This window comes from Pelophylax lessonae (genome assembly GCF_965119305.1).
Source record: "Pelophylax lessonae genome assembly, chromosome: 2".
Classification (NCBI taxonomy): Eukaryota; Metazoa; Chordata; class Amphibia; order Anura; family Ranidae; genus Pelophylax; species Pelophylax lessonae.
In genome coordinates this window covers 49450857-49466654 of record NC_138769.1, presented here as the reverse complement: position 1 = coordinate 49466654, position 15798 = coordinate 49450857, and the positions used below count along the sequence as shown (strand labels likewise).

General features: G+C 40.4%; 1 protein-coding gene across 1 annotated transcript in view; it reads left to right on the top strand.

Annotated features, from left to right (window-relative positions):
• DSCAM (DS cell adhesion molecule) overlaps positions 1–15798 on the top strand; it is a 779527-nt gene that overhangs the window by 329386 nt on the left and 434343 nt on the right. The window contains exons 5-6 of the mRNA XM_082245233.1: positions 7532–7810; positions 14192–14467. Coding sequence (XP_082101359.1) covers positions 7532–7810; positions 14192–14467 — 555 coding nt within the window. The remainder of the gene's footprint in view (positions 1–7531; positions 7811–14191; positions 14468–15798) is intronic.

The window sequence follows — 15798 nt, the reverse complement described above, 5'->3', positions numbered from 1 at the left end:
AAACTTTTAAATACATAAAGGGAATCAACTCGGTAAAGGAGGAGAGCATATTTAAAAGAAGAAAAACTACCACAAGAGGACACAGTTTTAAATTAGAGGGGCAAAGGTTTAAAAGTGATATGAGGAAGTATTACTTTACTGAGAGAGTAGTGGATGCATGGAATAACCTTCCTGCAGAAGTGGTAGCTGCAAATACAGTGAAGGAGTTTAAGCATGCATGGGATAGGCATAAGGCTATCCTTCATATAAGATAGGGCCAGGGACTATTCATAGGATTCAGATATATTGGGCAGACTAGATGGGCCAAATGGTTCTTATCTGCCGACACATTCTATGTTTCTATGTTTCTATGTTTCTTCTGGATGAGTTGTGGTCATGCTCTTGAACCTTCCCGGCCACTCCCGGGAAGGTTCTCCACTGGTCCAAGTATTCTCCATTTGTGGATAATGGCTCTCACAGCAGTTCACTGGAGTCCCAAAGCCTTAGAAATGGCTTTGTAACCCTTTTAAGACTGATACATGTCATTTACTTTGTTTCTTATCCGTTCTTGAATTTCTTTAGATCGCGACATAATGTGTTCCTTTTTGAGATCTTTTAGCGTGCTTCACTTCATCAGACAGCTTCTATTTCAGTGATTTCTTAAATCAACAGGTTTTTTTTTGGTTGAAAATTTAATCTTTATTTGCTTAAATCAACAGGTGTTGAAGTTAACCACAGTTCATTCATGATTTAGCAGGGTGGGGAGGCAATTACAACCAGTTATTAGTTTTAGGGGGCAGTTACTTTTTCACATAGGGCCAGGCAGATTTGGACAGCTTTTTTTCCCTAATAAATGAAATCGTCATTTAAGAACTGCATTTTATATTTACTCGGGTTATCTTTGTGCAATACTAAAATTGTGGAGCCTCTAAAGGTAAAGGTCAGTTGTTAGTACCCACATACCATCATTACTACAATATAGGAGAGAGGGGGAGGCAGGGAGTTGGTGACCCAACAGCCATATCTCCAAACAGAATTAGGGCGGGACTTTTACATAGGTATACACAGGAAGTATAAAATATATACATTTTATTAAACAAAAGTTTAAAATACAGGAAGATGTATGTCTATAAAAATACTTAGCATCAAAAGGACAAATAAGTGCAATCCAGCATGGCTGGTAATTACAGAATAAATGTTGTATATATTCACAAAGGCAGGATGACATGAAGCCTTCCAGAGATGGAGTACGAACAATCCTCTACATGTTTCACTGGTAGTAACCTACTTCTTCAGGAGTGTAATTGTTATAGTTACTCTGAAAAATGTAAAACCACAGTATAAGGAGACAGACAGAAAATCCACTAATGTACGAAAAATCAGAACAATGAAAAAGACAAAGAATATATATCCATAATAATAATAAAAAAAATATATATATATAAACCAAGGTATGCTTGCAAATATATAAATCTGAGAAAAGGAGGGTAAACTACAGCTCTCCAGTGGAGACGCTTCCCCCTCCATCCTAATACTAAAATTTGTTTGATGATCTGAATCATTTATGTGTGACAAATATGCAAAAAAATTAAAAATCAGGAAAGGGGCAAATACTTTTTCACAGCACTGTATACTGTGAGCTGTAATTGTAGTAATTATTAGCAGGGGTTCCCTAAGACCAGAAAGTTATTTTAAGGGTCCCTCCATGCAGTGCCATCTTAAGAGCATTAAAGGGTCCCGGACAATGCAGTGCACTGGGGCCCTGCCTACACGATCACCCACGAGAAAAAAAATGCAAATTATCGGTAAGGCTATATTTATTGGTACAGCAGTGCCAGGCTAATGACAGTTTCCAAGTTCGGTGGCTGGGTCCGGTGAACACACACGCACACACGGATGGGAGTCAGACTCCACTGTCCTGTGTGTGCCTGTTCCCATGCAGGTAGATAGGCATTCCTGCAGTTGGGGGCTCCACCTCCACGGCCCGAATGGCCTGACAGCAGCAATGGGCTGAAAGGCGCTTGCCACCTGCTAAATTCAGCGGCGGGAGGCACACAGGAATCTGGACTAATGCTTGGCTGTGGCTGGGTCACTGAGCAGGTGGGGCCCCCGGGCAACTGCCCAGCATGCCCATTTGGTAAGCTTGCCCTGCCTCCTTGTTAAACGGTTGATAAAGTCTGCAGTAGGTTATAAGCTCCCTGAGGACATGGACTGTTATGAATGTGCAGTATGTAAAGAGCTGCATTGGTTGTCCCCTCTATGTATTAGCACCTGTAATTATAGGTCATCCAGTGACAACAGTAATTCTAAAGTGCACAGCACGTAATCTGGTTTGTTCTGCTTGATTAGAATTGCAGTAAAAGTGCACAAGAAGATTCAGCGGGAGTTACATAGTCAAAGCAGAAGGCTACATGGAAAAAACTGAACATACAAGAAACAGCATCTTCGAATAGATGTTATAAAACCGAAAGATTGCATTCAGTGTCTGGTGTGCCAACATAAACTCTTCTCATTTATTTATTGAGAAAGGTGGTGTTATCCTTCAATTAGGATTGCTCAGGTTTAATGACACTTGGGGTTTTATCGTTCTTCATATACATAGGAGGCCGCTGAGAAGATAACCACATTTGAATTATTAATATTATTTATCGCAGATGGGGATTAATTTCCTCAGTGACAGATCTGGGATGGCTTTGGAGGTAATCATGCAGGTGGTTAACCAGAATCTCTGGAGCCACAATCACCTTAGATAACCCGTCTTTGAGCACAGCATCCGTCTATACTACAATGAATATTGTCCCCGCATTCCAGGGACGAGCACAGCATGACTCATAGAACATACAATCATATCGAGGCTCAGTGGAAGCTGTCTGTAACTTTGAGGGAGAGGTTCAACTTGATGAACTCATTTTTTTTTTTTCCAATTATGATCACAATGTAGCTGATAATGATGTTGGACCAGACAGTGAATGTATTCTATTCGTAGGTTCACTTTGTTTACAGTATGTAGTGCAGACATTTTATTCCATTCTTTGCTAGGGCTGTATTTACCATAAGACACTCAAAGAAATTACATGATTGCTAAAAACTGTGTCATTGTTTTCTGATCTAAAGGGGTTGTAAAGGCACAACCTCAAATTACCCCCAAAGCTCCCACTCCCCCTGTCCCGGCATTCATTTGTCATTTAGGTAATTCATCTTTTATTACTCTCAGTCTCTATGCCTTGCAAGGCTTTTAAAATGTTTGCAAGGCAGCTGCTAAAGCAGAATTCTGGGTATGGATATTTTATACATACAGTGGGGAAAATAATTACTTGATGCATTGCAGATTTTGTAAATTTGCCCACTTACAAAGAAGTGAAGGGTCTATCATTTTTATCATGGGTATATTTTAAATGATAGAGACAGAATGTGAACCAAAAATCTAGAAAATACACATGGTACAAATGTTATAAATTAAGTTGCAGTTCAGTGATTTAAAAAAGTATTTGATCCCCAAGCAAAACATGACTTAGTACTTGGTGTAAAAACCCTTTTTGGCAAGCACAGAGGTAAGACATTTCTTGTAGTTGGTTACTAGGTTTGCACACATCTCAGAGGGATTTTGGTCAACTGTTCTGTACAGATCTTCTCTAAATCCTTAAGGTTTCTTGGCTGTTGCTTGGCAACTAGAAGTTTCAGCTACTTCCATAAATTTTCTATAGGACTAAGGTCTGGAGCCTGGCTGAGTCACTCCATGACCCTAATGGGCTTCTTCTTGAGCCACTACTTTGTTGCGTTGGTGGTATGTATTGGGTCATCGTCATGCTGGAAAACCCATCCATGACCCATCTTCAGTGTTCTGGCTGAGGAAAGAAGGTTCTCATTGAAGATTTTCCAATACCTGGCCCCATCTATTGGCCTCTCAATGTGGCAAAGTCGACCTGTACCTTTAGAAGAGAAACGGCCCCAAAGCATAATGTTTCCACATACATGCTTGACTGTAGGGATAGTGTTTTTAGGGACATAGTCAGCAATTTTCTTCTTCCAAACATGGCGAGTTGAGTTAATGCCAAAGAGCTCAATTTTGGTCTCATCTGACCACAGAACTTTTTCCCAATCCTTCTCTGAATCATTTAGATGTTTATTGGCAAACTTCAGATGAGCCAGTACATGTGCCTTCTTAAGAAGGGGGACCCTGTGGGTGCTTCAGGATTTCAATCAGTGGCGGCGTATTGTATCCCAACTGAGACTGAACTTGAGATCATTTACAAGCTCCTCCCGTGTAGTTTTGGGCTGATCTTTCACTTTTCTCATGAAATTCCTTACCCCATGAGGCGAAATCTTGCATGGAGCTCCAGACTGAGGGAGATTGATGGTTATTTTGTATTTCTTCCATTTGCGAATAATCGCTCCAACAGTTGTTTCCTTCTCACCAAGATTCTTGCTGATTCTTGCTGATGATCTTGTAGCCCATTCCAGCTTTGTGCAGGTCTACAATCTTGTCCCTGGCATCCTTTGACAGCTCTTTGGTCTTGCCCTTGATGGTTAGGTTTGAATGGACGAAAGAGATTCTGTGGACAGGTATATTTTATACACATAACTTGTCGTTAAGAGCACCTTTTAAATTGACAGGAGTAGTCTGTGTACCACATACTGTAGCCAATCTGTGGCAGCCAGAAGTATTGATGGTTGGTAGGGGAGTTATAAAATTTGTATCATGTTTTTTTTCTGGATTTTTGGTTGATATTCTGTCTCTATCATTTAAAATAACTATGAAAACAATTATAGACCCTTCATTTCTTTGTGAGTGGGCAAACTTACAAAATTTGTAGTGGATCAATTAATTATTTTCAGCACTGTAAGTTACATTGGTCTAGTTTGGAAAGCAGTCTGTCTGCAATCAGTGACATTGGGACTAAACTGGAGACCAAAATCTCCCCATAGTTTTCCAAACTTGGCTGGGCATCCCCTCCGTGTGTATGTCTCTTTTAAAATATAAAGAACTGTGTTGATCCATATGGCATGGCACTCCTGCACAATAAGTTTATGGGCCGAAATTCAATTACTACGTTCAGAGAAAACTGACTAGACCTCAGAAACAGATCACTACACTGGGTACAGCAGAGCCAAGTTAACTAAATTTAGCCTAATTAGAGCAGGGCAGTACATGAACATACAACTAGAGTTATACAGTATTGACCCTTTTACTATAATTCAGGAAAACCAGAAGGGGAAGAAAGAACAAAAAGTTGTTCATGTAGGCCATTTGGTGGGTACTCTAGGGAAAGGAATTAAACCAAAAGAATGTACATATTTCGATCAGAACATTTGTTGTCATAGGCTATACTAAGTAAAGGCCCGTACACACGTAGCGATTGTCGGCCGTAAATATTCGGCCACCGACCAATCGGCCGATTGTCGGTTTGTTAGTATGATGCTTCCGACAACCGACTGCGACTTTTCGGCCGAACAGAATCTGGTGTGCAGGCTTTAAAATTTTTGTTGGCCAACACCAGAACGGCCGATTGTTCCTCAGTCAGTACAGAATTCGGCCGACAAACAGCAGATGAGCAAGACTGGGCATGCTCAGAGAAGAAAAAACACACGGAAAGTTAACCATCACATGACATCACTTCTGCAGTCGGCTGTTGTTGGCCGACAAAATTCGTGTGCAGTCTTTAGCACTTTTCAACCGACAGGACAGCACCTCACAAAAGACAGCCGATCGTTCGGCCGACATTCGGTACGTGTGTTCGGGGCTTTAGACTCCAAATGTGAGTAGGTAGGGGTGTAACAGTAAGGCTACATTCACAACGACCAAAATTATATCCTAAGATATCCTACCGGGTCCCAAAAATGTATGTAAATTAGCCTGGAGAGAGAGCCTTTCCACAAGAGTAATTATGGTAAATAAAAATTACAATAAAATGTAATTTTGGCTCAAACTATCCATATTCTATATACAAATATTAGCTTAGATGATGCATTACCAAAAATGAATTATTCCCTGACAGATCTCATTACAATAATCTTTATTTACAATTCTCTAAAAAAGCACACAACATACAGACAATAAATGGCGAACAAATAAAAACTCCACCCATTATGACCCTAAATAATATAATTAATTTGCATGTAATCCAATGCAATAATGTTGGTTGCTCTCGTCATCTATATATAGAACACACTGAGTAGAGCATTGGATTACATGCAAATTAATTGTATTATTTAGGGTCATAATGAGTGGAGTTTTAATTGTTTGTCATTTATTGTCTGTATGTTGTGTGCTTTTTTAGAGAATTGTCAATAAAGGTTATTGTAATGAGATTTGTCAGGGAATAATTCATTTTTTTGTAGTGCATCATCTAAGCTAGTAGTTGTATGAAAATCGGCCGTTGTGTTGACGGCCAACAAAAATTTTATAGTCTGCACACCAGATTTTTTTCGGCCGAAAAGTCAGAGTTGGTTGTCGGAAGCATCATACTAACAAGCCGAATATCGGCAGATCGGTCGCCGGACGAAAATTCCCTGCCAATTTTCGACGCGTGTGTACGGGCCTTAAGTCAACTTGTATAATGGCATATCAGTGTTGACTAATGTTTTCCAAGGGAAAGCTCATGTTTTTTCTCCATTTTAGCATCATGGTTCACAGGAATAATGGAGAACTAGACCCAATAAAGTTGTAGCCATACAGTATTAGGTAAAGTTAAAGGGTTGACTAGGTCCAGGAAACAATAGCGGTCTGGATGTGGGACATTATGAGAGATGAGATGAAGCTACTAATAAACAGAAATGTATAAATTCTGATGTTTAGATATATAATTGGTATTATGAAAATTTTATTTTGAAAATTCGAACTAAGAATTTTCATTCATATTTCGCACCATTAGTGGATTGCAGCAATGGCCGATTTTCATGCGGCCATCAAATTTGAGTGATTGGCATGTTGGACATTTTTTGAAAAACAAACAAATTTCTAATCAATGATGGGAGAATCATATGAGAAATTTAATCAAAAAGAAATGTGCATGAGCTGTGACCTGGAAAGAAAAGAAGATTCCTAGCCACGAAAATTCTATTCTGTAGCAACATGAGGTGAAATTAAAGGCTTGGTTGGGGGAATTGCGAAATCAATGGTGGCACCATAGGATTACAAAACGCACAACATTTCTGGTTTTCGAAAGAAAAGTTGTTCGACAATCGACCCATGTATGGTTTGCATAAGCAAGGGGACAACCTGCATAAGTGAGGTGAGAGTGATATGAAGCCAGTGGGTGATTTTGGAAGACAGAGGTTGACCAGTTGGGACTTTAGAAAGATGGCCTTTTTTTTTTAGATATGTAGACTGATGTCTAAATATTTTGTGTCTACTAATTTTATGCTTTATGCGGTCTTGACAAAATTGGTAAAATGGTGAACTCGCTTGCATAAAAGCCCCAACAGATCACACTGGTATCAGGCCAATAAAGCCATAATACATTTTATATATGGGCCCTTATCTCTAGGACATTTGTAGCCTTCAACCTAAATGTTCATAGTAATATTTTTTACCTTGTCATTTCATTTTCAGATCCAGTCAATTCATCTCCAATGATTATTGATAAGTTTGAACACCTGACAGTAATGGCAGGACAGAGAGTGGAGCTGCCATGTAAAGCCTCTGGATACCCAATACCCCACACCCGATGGCTGAAGGACAATGTCCAGCTTGAAATGGGCAGCAGGTTCCGGAACACAGTTGTAGGTTTGCTGATTGAGAACACCCGACCGTCAGACTCTGGAACGTATATCTGTGAAGTATGGAACAGCTACGGCAACGCAGAGGTGATTGGATCGCTGTATGTGAAACGTAAGTCAAATAAAAACTTGTATCCTACAAAGACAACCCTTTTTGATTACCAGCTGTACTGAGGTTTTGTTAGATGATAGGTATGGGTATAGCAGTAGTAGTTCAATGAGAATTTAGATGTAAGAACAACTTTGAATTTTTTATTGGAAAAATTCTAAAAATGCTAAGCAATAGCATCGTAAACAGATAAAAGATGATATGCTTCTTATGCCTGTTTTTTGCTGCTGAATTCCCTCATGGGACCTCAAGCCTTGGCAAAGGTCAAATGGTATATGGCTGTCAGGATACATTGTAGTTGTTTCACATCCTTAGGCTGGCCATACATTCTATAGTTTTCCGTTAGATTTACCAAAACCATATAATATGAGGTCAAACCTAAACACTTTCAATTCATATGCAATCAGGCTGAAAAAAACAAAAACATATTTTTTACTTTCTGCTATAAAACATATCCAATAAAACATTTTTAAAAAAATCAAATGTTTTTTTATCATTTTAGGCCAATATGTATTCTGCCACATGTTTTTGGTAAAAAAAAATCCCAATAAGTGTATATTGATTGGTTTGCGCAAAAGTTATCACGTCTACAAACTAGAGGGAAGATTTATAGAATTTTTATTTCTTTTATATTCTTTTACTAGTAATGGCTGTAATCAGGGATTTGTAGCGGGACTGCAACATTGCGGTGGACAGATCAGACCCCTAACTGACACTTTTGACAATTTTGGGGGGACCAGTGACATTACTACAGTAATCAGTGCTAAAAATATGCACTGTTACTGTAATAATGACACTGGCAGGGAAGGGGTTAACACCAGGGGTCCCACAAAGGGTTAAGTGTGTCCCTAGGGGGTGCTTTCTGTGTGGGGGATGGACTCACTAAATGAACATAGAGATCTGTGTTCCTGAATAGCAGGAACACAGGATCCCTGTGTTCATCTGTGACAGAATGGCGGTCTGCCTTGTTTACATAGGCAGATCACTGTTCTGTCTCTATGGGGAGCGATCGCATGTGGCTGGCAGACATTTCGTCCTCCGGATCCGCTGATTGGCTCCCCCTCTGGCCAATCAGCACGTGCGCCCCCACTGGCTGTTAGGGTTAACAGTATATGTGCGGCGGCTGGTCGGCAAGCAGTTAACCCCTAAATAACCCTTGGTTAACCCTAATCAGCTTTCACTTTTTCATTCCTACTCTCTCCTTTTCCCCTTGGCTATTATTATTCTGATGAATTTATTTTTAATTTCTATTCTTTTTTATTGTTATATTAAATTATTTTCCTTTTAAGCTGGATACGCACTATACAACTTTTGTTATTTGATTTCCTTTAGATTTACCTTTAACTATGTAGAGCAAGGGCCTGCCTGATTGTATACAATATGAAAGTGTTTAGATTTGACCTCATATATGGTTTTGGTAAATCTAAAGGAAAAATCTAAAGACAATTGTATAGTGTGTATGGCCCATTAATTTGTGTTGTCGGTTATTTTTTGGTTTTGTTATTGTCTTATAAAAAGAAAAACTGATAAAAAAAAAAAAAATAAATGCTTTTTTTTTTTTTAATTTACATGCTTTGTACCAGAAACTTGATTTTCATGTACTTTTACTTGAGAAAAATTATAGAATAAAAGGTATACTTTTTATTTACAGCAAAACTACAAAACGAACACTGGTCAAAATAGAATTAAAAATGCATTTTTATGTCTCTTTGTCCATAAATTAGATATAAAAAATTAAAAGATTTTTTTCTACAGATTAGACAGAAAATAAAATAATGTTTGTTAAAGAAAATTGCCCAAAAAAGCCAGAATATGTATGTTTTTTTTTTTTTGCTATGTTAAGTTATGATGACGTCCTTGCCAAATAAACTGTCAATAGTGGAAATATAAAAAGGACTCTGGTCCATAAGGGGTGTACCGGTATGAGAATTGATCTGGTTAAATAAGAAAGAGGATAAGTTGTCCTCTAAGTATTTTATTATAAGAGGTATTAGGATGAACTGAAGCGCATGGCCACTGTGACTGACATGCTAAGTGGAACTAAACTGGAAAACAAAGAGAGCAGCAGGGTAGTGCCATCTGCTGAGGAGTGATAATCATATACAGATGTGTATTCAATTATCTCCATAGAATGACATTACCCGCGGCAACAAAACCAACTGGATCCACAAAGACTCCCGGAATACCGGGATAGAAATGTTTTTTATGGCTTCTAGCTATTAAGACAGCTTATTCTCCATTGTTTTATCATCCAGGAATATAATAATACTAGCTGCACACATACTGTTTTGTGTACACCAGTATATCACTTTTTCCTCTTTTCTTTGTTAATATCATGTTTTTCTTCAATTTAGTAGCATTGTATTATTTTGTACCTATATGTCAAAATTTGTGTATAACTTATACAGTATATATACACTCACTGGCCACTTTATTAGGTACACCTTGCTAGTACTGGGTTAGACCCCCTTTTGCCTTCAGAATTGCCTTCAATCTTTGTGGCATAGATTCAACAAAGTGTTGGAAACATTCCTCAGAGATTTTGGTCTATAGTGACATGATAGCATCACGCAGTTGCTGCAGATTTGTCGGCTGCACATCCATGATGCAAATCTCCGTGTATTTAGGTTTTGTGCTGCCCTAGGCCTGACTAAACTTGGGCACCCCCTAATTTAAATATGACCCACCCTTCCTGTAAAGGCCACACCCCTTCATGTTTATGACCCGTCCTGTTATCTGTAAACCACAGACTACAACCAGTTTTTCAGTGCCCATCAGTGCAGCCCCATCAGTTTCCAAAAGTTCAGCCTCATCAGTGCAGCCTTATGAGTGCTGCCTCATTACTGGCCATCAGTGCAGCATATCAGTGTGGCCTCATCAGTAGCCATCAGTACACCCCCATCAGTGGCCATTAGTGCAGCCTATCAGTGCATCATATCAGTACCCATCAGTGCATCATATCAGTGCCCATCAGCGCAGCCTCATCAGTGGCAGTCATTGCAGCCTCATCAGTGGCCATCAGTGCAGCCAATTAGTGCCCAATAGTGCAGAATATCAATGCAGCCCCATCAGTGAAGCTAATCAGTGCCCACTTTTTTGCTGCCCCCCTGCAAAGTGCCGCCCTAGGCCTCGGCCTTGTTAGCCTAGGCCAAGATACAGCACTGGTTCCACCACATTCCAAAGGTTCTCTATTGGATGAGATCTGGTGACTGTGGAAGCCATTGGAGTACAGTGACCTCATTGTCATGTTCAAGAAACCAGTGGTGAGATGATTGGAGCTTTGTGACATGGTGCATTATCCTGCTGGAAGGAGCCATCAGAAGATGGGTACACTGTAGTCATAAAGGGATGGACATGGTCAGCAACAATACTCAGGTAGGCTGTGGTGTTTAAATGATACTCAATTGGTACTAAGGGGCCCAAATTGTGCCAAAAAGAAAATATCTCCCACACCATTACACCACCAGCCTGAACCATTGATACAACGCAGGATGGATCCAGTGGTGGGATTCAGCCGGTTTGCACCGGTTCCACAGAACCGGTTACTAAATATCTGGAAGTTCGCAGAACCGCCCTGTGACCATCTATATATCATCCGCTGACCGCTCTGCTGCTCTCTCTGTCCTCTGTCCTTGCTTGTGGCCTCGGCGGCGGCGCTCTCTCTCTGCAGGGAAGCGGCTGGAGCTCACACACTGCACTGGTTGCTAGGCTAGAGCCGCTTAGCGTCTAGCAACCAGTGACGTCACCCCTTTCTCCTCCAGGCCTCCGCCTCCCAGACAGTCCCCGCCTATTACAATTTGGCTCTAGTAGGCTTCAGGAAAGGGTGGACCTGGGGCGCAGAGCACCCATTGTGTGACAATAGCGAATGAAAATTCGCTATTGTCACACGGATCCTCCTCCTGGCCAATCAGGAAGCGGGTCTGAGACCTAGGCAACCTTATTTATAGTAGTTGCTCTTCTATCCTTTATTCATATTTGGACCTTCTATAGGAGTCCTAGGAAAAACAGAGCTGCTAGTTGAATTCAATATAAAAATGTATAGTCTTTTTTTATATGTTAAGTGATCCAGCACTCCTCATCACTTGAAGAATTATCGAGCTGCACATTAAGAACAGTAAATATCCTTTATAATAAGTAAACCTTCTCAGAGTGTATGTTTCCCATAGGTTCCCCCGGTGCACCTGAGACATTGTGTCATCATGACGGCTGTCAGTCCTCTGGGGTTTAGGAAGAACAGATGTGTCTGGGTCTATAATTACTCTCCAGATAGATCTGCACTAATATCTATATAGTTATGTCCCAGCAGGCCACAGACCTTTGTTTACTCTCTTTTCTTTCTATGTCACGTATTAACACTCAGGGCTCATCTGCACCAGAATGCACGGGATATATTGTATAGCATGGTTTGTATTATAGATGCATCATGTTAGGTTTTTAAATTGACTTGAAAAGCAAAGTAGAGGCCAACCCTTCATACTGGACTTCATTTTGAAATGCAATGCTTTGGTTTGAACAGGCTCAAAGCACAAGAATGATCACTAAAACCCACCTGAGCTTCTTCACTGCTGCTTTGTTAGCATTTGTTAGCATTGGTATCCATGAAATAGTACGTGAATTTGTACTATATGAGTTCTACACCAGAATTAAAAGACATTTAAGGAGGAATGAATAGCAGAGAGATTTTATTCCAAAATTAGAACAATCCTTCCAATTTAGCAACAGCTGGGTGCTACTGTATGCTACGCCTAACCTGACTCATTTCCAGCACCCATGTGCTTTAGTCAGCTACCACCTTAATTGTCAGGCAGCTATAGGTCACTTGGTCTATAAATGTTACCTATTTTATTTCAACTATACATGAAGAAATTCTTTACCAATTGTGGCTAAGAAACTTTTAAGTGTTCAGCAATAATTGAATTGCTATAACCCTAAAGTGCCCCTGTGCCGGGAATAAGGAGCTTAAAAGATCTACAAATTCCTAATAAGCAGTAAAAGTGCTTCAAAACAAATACTGATCTCTCTAGCTGCATGTACTGTGAAGTAATTCATTTTTAGATTTTTAGATCACACCAGAGACTCTAAAGTCAATTTCCAACAGTGTAGAAACCCTCCACTGTGTGTTCGCATTAACACGCTACCAAGATCGGCTCTCCATAGAAAATAACTGAGAATTTAGTGCCTTTGTTGTGAAGTTTTAAGATGTCTGTCTCCTCAATTCCTATAGCTACAGAGATAAATTAGTGCGTGTTTTAAAGTGATTTTATTGCTTGTTCTAAACATGTAAATACCGGTACTTAGTCTAGACCAGGGGTCTCCAAAGTACAGCCTGCAGGCCACATCCGGCCTGCTAGGATGTTTTTTTCCGGCCGCAGTTACAGTCCTCAGACCAGGGATGGTCTGTGCTTGGTTTGCAGGACTTTTCCCTGCATACTGACAGGTATAGAGGGGGGCCTCACCTCTCCGCCAGTATGCAGCACAAGTCCCTCAATCTGACAGGCCCGACAAAGCCCTAAATATTTCAGTGCAGACCTGCTACACCTCCCAGCTCCCGCCCACAGTTAGATTAAGTGTCCTTTACCGCTGTAATTTCACATACAGCGTGCCTGTGTAACAGTGGGGTGGGAGTCGGGAGGTGCAGTGGGTCTGCACTAAGGCCAGCTCTTGAGAGGAACGCTACAGCGATAATGGTCACTGCTGTACAGGGGAAATATAAGGTGGTGCAAGGAGACTTTGATGGGGACACAGATGTATGGGGAGTTTCTGATGTGGGAAACAGATGTGCAGGGAGAATCCGATGGGGACACAGATGTATGGGAAGACTCTGATGGAAACACAAATGAGCAGCAAGGCTTTGATGAAGACACAAATTGGCAGGTAGGCTCTGATGGGGATACAGATATATGGGGAGTCTGTGATGGGGCTACAGATGTATGGGGACACAAATCTGTAGGGAGTCTCTGATGGGGACACAAATGGACAGGGAGACTCTGATGGGAACACAGATGTATGGGAAGACTCTGATAGGGACAAAAATGGGCAGGGAGACTTTGATGAGGACACAAATGGAAGGGTAGACTATGATGGGGACACAGATGTATGTGGAGACTGTGATAGGAACACAAATGGATCGGAGTCTCTGATGCAGATTAATTTATAAAAACCTGATTTTTCAGCTCACAAATATCTGTAGAGTATACAATGTGGCCCTCAAAGTAAAAAGTTTAAAGACCCCTGGTCTAGCCAAAGATTCACTTTTAAAGGTGACCTCTTAGTAAGTTTACCAGTCTGCATGACTAAGTAGATTATGCAGACTTTTATGTTTTCCCGTAATGCAGTTACCCAAAATTGCACCCCATCCATGGATACTTTCTGTTTTCATTTCAGAACCCCTAAAAGTGACAATCAGTCCACGGAAGGTGAAGACCAGCGTTGGCAGCCAGGTGACATTGTCATGCAGTGCTTCTGGTACAGACGACCCTGACATTACCTGGTACAGGAACGGCGATATTGTGATTAATGGAAACAATGTTAGAATAACTGGTATTAGTCGTGAAACCCTAATAATGGATGCCGTGGCGAAAAGTGACAGCGGTGCTTACCAGTGCTTTATGCGCAAGGATCGGATGTCGGCCCAGGATTATGCTTTGGTGGTGCTCGAAGGTAAGATATTATAATTGCAATTATGAATATTGTTAATATCTGCCTATCTACCTGTTAGTTTGCTCTTGTACCTATCTACACAGGTGAGAATTTCCATATAACCTGCCCTGAGGTTAATTGTGGGTTAACCTTCATATAAACTTGAGAGGGAGGTCCTTTGACCAAGTGTGATGTAACCATGCTTCACAGACTTGTATGTTCAGGTCTGGACCTGGAAAAGGGAGAGAGGGAGAACATGGTAAACAGGCCTCCCAGGACAGCAACCAGCAGCATCTGGAGAAACCTACAGACTCATAATCACCAGCCATTTGGTTTAAAGTGGATCTCTAGGCAAAAACCTTTTTTAGTTTTGGATAGAGCAGGGATAGGTTAGACTGTCTGTTGTGTTTTTATTGCGGACTATGTCCCCCTTGGGAGATTTACCCCTCTATTTGTACTGGTAACCATTGTCACTAAAAAAAAAAAAAAATGAGGGGAAATCCAACATTTTAGTGCTGCCCCTAGAAAGAGAGGTTATCCAATGGGAACTTCTTGTTATATTTCTGAGACAGGAAGTAAAAGGAAATGTATCCAATGGTAATGAGTAAGCGGCCGTTTGTGCTGTGAAACGCGTCTACCTTGGACTCATCTGTTCCCACACTGTCTGTTTGTCCTTGATGATTTTTGAAGAATAAAGACACCGTTTATTTCATCTATCTGTGTGCGGCTTCAAAACCTATTATGCATGTATCCAATGGTAGACAGACAGCAAAGGAAAACTTGGTAGATGTTTTAACCACTTAAGCCCCGGAAGATTTTACCCCCTTCCTGACCAGGGGGTTTTTTGCGATTTTTTACTGCGTGACTTTAACGGACAATTGCGCGGTCGTTCGATGCTGTACCTAAACGAATTTGACGTCCTATTTTTCCCACAAAAGGAGCTTTCTTTTGGTGGTATTTGATCACCTGTGCGATTTTTTGATCATGCGCTATAAACAAAAAAAGAGCGTAAATTTTGCAAAAATAACAATATTTTTCACATTTTTTTATATGAAATTCCCCAAAAAAAATGTAAAAATCAAAATTTTTTAACATTTTCGGTCAATTTGTTTTATGCTACATATGTTTGGTAAAAAAAATCGCAAAAAGCGTATTTTGATTGGTTTGCGCAAAAGTTATCGCGTTTACTAACAAAGGGAAAGATTTTTGTCATTTTTGGTGTTTTTTTTTTAACGAGTAATGGCGGCGATCTGCGATTTTTTTTTTTTTTTTGTGGGACTGCGACATTGCGGCGGACAGATTGGACCCTTGACTGACATTTTTGACACTTTTGGGGTTACCAGTGACATTAC